The 8001-nt window shown below is 34.6% G+C and overlaps 1 protein-coding gene across 4 annotated transcripts; it reads left to right on the forward strand.

The window, feature by feature from the left end:
- Nucleotides 5113–7801, forward strand: LOC107648631 (putative serine/threonine-protein kinase). 4 transcript variants are annotated; one of them, XM_021104407.1, is made up of 6 exons: nt 5113–5573; nt 5680–5842; nt 6120–6360; nt 6436–6673; nt 6778–6925; nt 7132–7801. In XM_021104407.1, exons 1-6 carry the CDS (start codon nt 5530–5532, stop codon nt 7465–7467), a joined length of 1170 nt encoding a protein of 389 aa, XP_020960066.1. In that variant the 5' UTR covers nt 5113–5529; the 3' UTR covers nt 7468–7801. The 4 variants fall into 4 exon arrangements, with proteins under 4 accessions (XP_020960066.1, XP_020960067.1, XP_016207918.1 ...); XM_021104408.1 differs by having other exon boundaries at nt 5114–5573; nt 6144–6360; XM_016352432.2 differs by having other exon boundaries at nt 5115–5573; nt 5709–5842.

Here is an 8001-nt window from a genome sequence, read left to right on the forward strand (position 1 = left end):
ACAGAAAATATCATACAACAATTATATACGAGTTAAACTTAGAGATTCATGTCATCTATCAAAAGGTGAGTACTACACCAAGTTATATATATACAGATACAAAAGAGAAAGTTAGTCCCAACCCTCACACGGGTTTCCTAAACTGGAACCAAATTACTAAGAGGTCCTACTCCTCTAAAAGTACTACAAAAGCGAGGGGAAAGTAATACTACTAATCATCAAAAGGAGTAAAAAGTCAGCTAGGTCAATCTCCAAAATGATCTTCAGCTAGAGTGAACACGTACGACATGCCGGGATCGAAACATGGGTGATGTACCAAACCCCAAACTCAACGGACTCCTCTACCGATCCCATCTAGGGAGGGGGAAAAAGAAAGAGAAGAAGGGTGAAAACCTAGAGTTCTCAGCAAGGTAAAAAGGGAACCTAAGGTCTTTGTCTCTAAGTTGTCATGGAACAAAAAGAAGAATAAGTACAGAAACGCAGGGCACAAATACACATACAACAAGTAAATAGTATAAACAATTTAGGAAATAGCAATAAATAATTCACAAGAAGTTCATATGTGCAAATAAGATTATGCATGCATGTTCCTAGTGCAGGCCATGAGCTCATGCGTCGGTTGTCTACCCGCAACCCGATGTTACTCGGAGTGAACCCCGAATATGTTTCCCTTACTAAAAGAGACTACACTAAGTTATATATGTATACAGATACAAAAGAGAAAGTCAGTCCTAACCCTCATACGGGTTTCCTAAAATGGAACCAAACTACTAAGAGGTCCTACCCCTCTAAAAGTACTACAAAAGCGAGGAAAAAGTAATACTACTAATCATCAAAAGGAGTAAAAAGTCAGCTAGGTCAATCTCCGAAATGGTCTTCATCTAGAGTGAACACGTACGACATGCTGGGATCGAAACAAGGGCGATGTACCAAATCCGAAACTCAATGGACTCCTCTACCGATCCCATCTAGGGAGGGGAAAAAAGAAAGAGAAGAAGGGTGAGAACCTAGAGTTCTCAGCAAGGTAAAAAGGGAATCTAAGATATTTGTCTCTAAGTTGTCGTAGAACAAAAAGAAGAATAAGCACAGAAACACAGGGCACAAATATACATACAACAAGTAAATAGTATAAACAATTTGGAAATAGCAATAAATAATTCACAAGAAGTTCATATATGCAAATAAGATGATGCATGCCTGTTCCTAGTGCAGGCCATGAGCTCATGCGTCGGTTGTCTATCCGCAACTCGACGTTACTCGGAGTGAACCCCGAATATGGTTCCTTACTGTGTCAGTCAGACACCTTGGCATCACGGTTACCCGTGTCAGTTAGGCCTCATCATAATAACATTCTAATGTGCATCACAGTAAGAAACAGTGCTATCAGTTAGGCAAACATTCTCGCATTAGCAATCTCAGGCTATCAGTTAGGCATGCACTTTCGCATAGCAGTTTGGCACAAGGCCCATTCAACATACACTTTTCATAAATTATTATCCGTTTCAGTTATCTCTTTCATACGTGACTTCTCATTTTCCTTTTTCTTTACTATGCCTCCACATCACCAATTATATACACACCCCCACATCACCTACATTATTAAACATTCCTCTGCATCACCACCTAATTACACATACCTCCGCATCACCAATTAACCTTAAACCTTCCTTGGTTATTCTAATGCTACTGTTTTAGAATCCAAAACTTGGTATTGAGGTAATTTGGTCATAGTTTAAGTTGTACTATCTCTTTTAAAAAAGATGCTGTCATTGTTTTTAAGAAAGTGCAGAAAAAACAATAGGGGAAGTAAATTTATTAAATTCACTAAAAATCTAATTTTTACCCATATCATTTCAAAATTTATGACCTTAAACAAGACTCTTTCAGTTTTCCAACAAATCAAGCTCCAGATCATTACCATGCCACATGAAAAAGTTATGAGGTTAGAAACACAGCTCTGCCTTTTAGAATTCTGTTTTCAAAATCCAGCGAGCAACTCACACTTTTTGCAACATATCTAATTGGTTAAAAAGAGTTTTGATACAAAATTTAAATTGAAGATTATGGGAACACAAAGCTTGGAATTGCCATTGGTTCTAGCTCAAATACTCATCAGAAATGTAAATTAGGTAGATTAGAAGTTGGTGTTTGTGTAGTAAAGAAACATAATTTTCTGCAGAAACCATCAATCTTTAAAAATTTATTTTTCCCAAACCACTCATCAATAAATTCTGAATTTTTTATGAGATGCTCAAAACATTTTAAAGTTTCATAAAAAAACAGTCTCATTCAAAAAAGGGAGGGCCTAGAATGCTCCCAGAAATGGATTTATTCTACTGTCAATTATGCAGAAATTTTGTCTAGACTTTTTCAGCAATCTTACATACCATATTCCATACTTAAACCTATAACCTTTCCAAAATCATACTTCTAACCTTTCTTCAGTTATTCAAAAATGCTTCCATAGCCAACACAGCCTAAGAACTCAAATTCAATGAATTCCACAATTTCAAGTACTTTATCATAATCAAACTTCCACTTTTCAGCATTATATCAAACATAACAATTCATATATTCTAACCATCATTCAAACACACACTAGAGCTATATTCAACATCAAAAAAGCATATGATAGTCCATCAATTCTCATAATAGGCACAACCACAAGAATAACAATCTAACTATCCTACCCCTTACTTGTTGGTATCGAAAATCGAGGGGCTTTACTCTTAAGTTCACTTGCTCGGCTACAACACCTAATGCATTATAATTTAATTTCATTTATCATCATCATTTTGGCCTTGAAGCCGAACCTATGATCACAAAAAAGGAAAAGATAAAATACTCACCTCCTCAAGCTAGATGGTTCGGTGGTTCAGGAAAATTAAGAAAAATTCCCCTGAGCTTCACAAACTGGAAGGAAGAACAAGCTTGGACTACTTGATGATGATAAAAACCAAATTGAATAGAGGGGAAAGAATCGAAGCTAACTTACCTAATGAGGGGTTCCAAGTCAGCAAAGGTTGATGCAGGAAGATGAGAGTTATGTCCTCAAACTCCTATGAAAATTGAAGGGTTGAAGAAGGTTGCATGCTAGCCGTGTTCTTCTGTTGGGTCACTATTGGTCTTCTCTCTTTTTCCTTCTTTGAATTAGGTGATATACTTTGTAAGTGTTTAAATGAGTGAAGGTGGGATAGGTGTAAGTTTCATATGTGTTTCGTGGCTCAAGGAGAGGGATGAAGTAATACATATGTTTAAGAGCAGTGACTAAGCATTCACTAGGTTAGTTGGTTAGTTGACCATGAGGTGTAATCATGGTTTTGGGGGGAGGGAAGGAGGTGCTGTCTGTGGAAATCAAAAGAAAAGAAAAACTAATATTGTTGTCTCTAATCATGGCTAAACTATAATTGGGTTAGGTAAGCTAATGGTTTAGTTGATCTTAGGGTTTTACATAAGGATGACTAAAGCTTTGATTGAATTTATCTTATGGCAAAAGTATTTTGGGTTAAGAATAGAAATTGTGATCGTGTACTAATTGTTAATTGATGATGCATCTAGGGTTGTTCCTCTGCTAATTTATTATTCAGTGAACTTAATAAATTAACAAAATAAAGAAAATTTGATTATAGCGGTAATTAATTAATTACACAAAACTTGTTGTTTGGAAAAGCTAAAAAGTTTTAGCGCCATGGGTTATAATTCTAACTTACTACCTATGTCATATATATACCTAAACCTATGCGTGTCGGTGAACGTCATAAGAAATGAGAAATCTAAGGTCTTATGGGGTAGGGTGGTTACATAGTGGACGATGATGAATCTATATTTGTCTCCTATATCCACCGAATTTTGAAGAAGCTATTATAAATAGAAGCTTCTTTAATGGATAAAGTAATGACAACAAAGTCAAAAAGAGTAGAGTTTGATATATGTTCTAAAATCAGATATGGAGAAAAATGAAAGTGCATATCAGAGAGACCTAGAAGAAGATTGAGAGCAGATATCGTGGCTAATAAACATGTGATGGATAAGAGAACGAAGGCGAATAGCTCTAGAAATAGGAAGAGATCCGCAAAAGAGAAATCAGCAAAAAGAGAAGTTAGACGAGTGCTCACCAGAGAGAAAAAAGAGACTAGTTTTGTGCGAGACCTTAGTAGCGAAAATGAAGAGGTAGAGTCTGAAGATGAAGCTATCAAAACTTGGAGAGTGGGAACTCAATTAAAGTTGACCTGCAGCAATGATGAAACAGAAGTAGCATATCTCATAAAGGAACTAGCTAAAACTAAGAAGATAGATGAGATTTCCATCATAACAAGAATAAGAAAGAGAATAATGGCGAACCGTAAGCAGTAAAGGTGACATCTTTCAAGGACTTTTCTCTCATGTAAAAAGAAGAGATCTTACATAGTAAAATTTTTTATAGGTGGTATCAGATTGCTTAGTTGATATTTTGTAGTGTTTTACTTAGCTATTGCGGCTAATAAGGGTGTAGGAATCTTTAGTAATTTATGTTTAGGGTTATTTGTATATTTGATTGTTTGTTATTTTTTGGATTTGAGTTGTTGTGAACTTCTGTTTGTCGTTTTGTTAGCACGGAATGCTAACATTTTCTTCTTGTTCGGGTCGAGAATCTTACCAACCATAAAAAAAAAAATCATATACTTTAAGGACACATGTTAATATTACAAAATAAGATAATTTTCATTAAAAATATAAAAAATTTAAATTTTTAATATATTTATTTTGTATTCGTTAAATAAAAATATTTAAATTTTTTTACTAGTAGTAAGCTTATCATGTACTTTTAGAATATATATTAGCTAAATCTAAAATTTTTAAATTTGTAATCTTAACATATGTCCTTAAAATAATAATAATAATAATAATACGCCATTGAAAAGATGATCCATATGCCTAATCCAATATCATTAATATTAATATTAGTTTGACTTTCAGAATTTAACTAATGAATGTCCTAAAGTATTTTCAAAGTGAAAGATATAAAAAAAAAAAAGTGATTTTAAGATGTTTATTATATAAAACAATATTTTAAAAAAAAATCAAAATTTCTTTTATATAAGTTACTTGAGTCCAGCAAAAGTCTAATTTTAAATCCGCAGTACTAGAGGAATAGTTTTGGAAGAAGCATCCAAAACAAGGTTTGGTTGCAACGAGCAAGCATTAATTGTTTGCTTAGAAAAATGGAAATTTTAGCTGTGGAAACTGGAAAACTCCGTTGGTCAACGAAATATGAATGATGTATGTATGAATGCTCAACGCTCCAGACAGCTAAGGTTCCACCACTATACGATAATTAGAGAGTGCCGTGTTTCCTTTCTTGTTTTTCTATTATTAGTTTATTACGGACAAAAAATGAGACTACTCTAGTTACCAATATTACTCTTTCAAACATGTTTCCTTCTCACAACACTTATTTTCTCCAAATTAAAATCTTCAATAATCTAACACCAAAACCCGAGATCCTCGGAAGTTGTTCTACTTCTCTGGCGAGATGAAGATTATTCATTCATGTTTTTCTACTTGTTTCTCTGTCAAAGAAGAAACCAAACAAGGTACTATTATCATTATGTATACTTTGTAATTAACCACGTGATTATTAATGTGTTCTTTTATTCCTCTTCTCTTTAATTTCCACGTCTGAATTTCATCCAATTATAGTTGGTTTATTTGTGTGGTTCACCAAACAGAAGAAGAGCGGAATAAGGAAGACGAGAGTGATGAAAGCTTTCGGGTCTTCACTTACAGGGAATTGGCATCAGCCACCCGTGGTTTTCATCCCTCTCACAAAATTGGAGAAGGAGGATTTGGTTCTGTCTACAAGGTTATAACTTATAAACCTCTCACTCTTTTAGTTATGGAACAAATAGACAAAAATATACCAGAGTTTAAGTACACACTAAAATTTATAAATATTAAAATAAATATATAAAATTTATTTTGATGAACAAAAATATACTTCCGAACCAATTACAAATCCACTGACGACATAATATTTTACATGTATTTTGAATTTTGTTTATATCGTACTCTTTTATATGTACTTTTGTGTATTTAATGTCACGTGGAATGGCATGAAATTATGTGTGAGGTGGATCTAGGGGATTGATTGGTTTGTTGTGAAGGGGGGGCTCCGGGATGGGACATTGGTGGCAGTGAAAGTGCTTTCCATAGAGATGGAGTCCATGCGAGGAGAGAGGGAGTTTGTGGCTGAATTGGCTACGCTTGCAAATATCAAGCACCAAAATTTGGTGATTCTTAGAGGGTGCTGTGTAGAAGGAGCAAAAAGATATCTAGTCTATGATTACATGGAGAACAACAACCTTCACCACACTTTCTTAGGTACTTTAACCTAATTTATTGAATTAGAGCTTGTAACGAAGAAAGCCTTGAAATTGTTATTATTATTATTTATAGGTTCGGAGGAAAGTAGGATGAGATTCAATTGGGAAGCAAGGAAGGAAGTGTCCATAGGTGTGGCCTCTGTTCTTGCGTTTCTTCATGAGGAACTTAAGCCTCATATTCTGCATAGAGATATCAAATCAAGCAACATCCTTCTTGATCGAGATTTCACACCAAAGGTCTCGGATTTTGGTCTCGCAAAGCTACTAAGAGATGACAAGTCTTATATCAGCACTCGAGTTGCTGGGACATTGTGAGTGCTACTCATATATATATGTTGATTAAGATGAATATATGTACAAACTAGGAAAGCTATATTTGATCCTTTTGGGTTTTCTCTCAAATCATTTGGCACAGGGGTTATCTTGCTCCAGAGTATGCTAGTTCCGGACAAGTGTCGCGAAAATCAGATGTTTACAGCTTTGGAGTGCTACTCTTAGAAATTATTAGTGGAAGACCCGTGGTTGGTGCTTATGAAGACATGGAACGTTTCATAGTAGAGAAGGTATGAAAGTTGTAACATTTCACCATTTACACATCTTTGGACATAATTAGGATTAGGAACGTAAATAACTTGTCATGTTATAAAAAGGATAAATTACTTAATTTGTCCTGACGTTTTCGATCTGTTTTAAATTTATCACTAGACATTAACTTCATCTAAAATATTAGAACAAAATTAAAAACGTTTTAAACATGTATGTGTTTTAGGCTTGGGCAGCATATGGAGAGAATGATCTATTAAAAATGGTTGATCCAGTGCTAGATATGAACTATCCTGGGGAGGAGGCGAAACGATTCCTCATGGTGGGTTTGCTTTGCGTTCAAGAAACTGCAAAGATTAGACCGCGGATGCCAGAGGTTGTAGACATGTTGAAGAACAAAAAGGACATGGAATGTGTACAGATTTCGAAACCAGGTTTTGTTGAGGATCTAAGGAACATTAGAATCAGGCAGGAAGTAATGCACTCATCGGAAGAATCAAGTTCTGGTGGAGCAACATTTGCAAGTAGTTCATCATTGACTACTTCTACTCTTGCCCGTTAAAAACTTTGCAATTCATTGCTTGAGGTTAAATTGTAGAGTTGGATCACACCAAATTCTTAGTCAAAGTCTTTGCGATCTCCTTTCTCGGTTTGTTTTTTCTTTGCATTTAATTCTATTTATTCAATCATTATTTTGTTGAAGAGTTGGGTGCAGAGTCACATTGCCCTTGCCCACTGGGAAGTCCTTTGTGGAGCTGCTTCTCCGTGGTCACAACCCACAATGGTGGGTCACTCCTTTTTATGGTCAAATCTTTAATGTAAATTAGGTCATAACCTAAAGAAAATGACAATTTGGTGTAACACTTGAGCCTAACCTATTTTATTTCCATTTTCAATTGTTTTTATTTTACTTATTATTCGTTATCAAATTGTTTTATTTTTTGGTTTCCGTGTCAAACCAAGTGGTTACTTATTGAGTTAAAGTCAAATTTGAGATTATTTGTTGTTTGAAAAATGTTATGTGCATTATATTTTTCTATAAAAATAATTGAAAATCTTAACTCATTTTTCTATTTATATTTTCAATTTTTAAATA

This window comes from Arachis ipaensis, chromosome B06 (genome assembly GCF_000816755.2).
Source record: "Arachis ipaensis cultivar K30076 chromosome B06, Araip1.1, whole genome shotgun sequence".
Taxonomy (NCBI): Eukaryota; Viridiplantae; Streptophyta; class Magnoliopsida; order Fabales; family Fabaceae; genus Arachis; species Arachis ipaensis.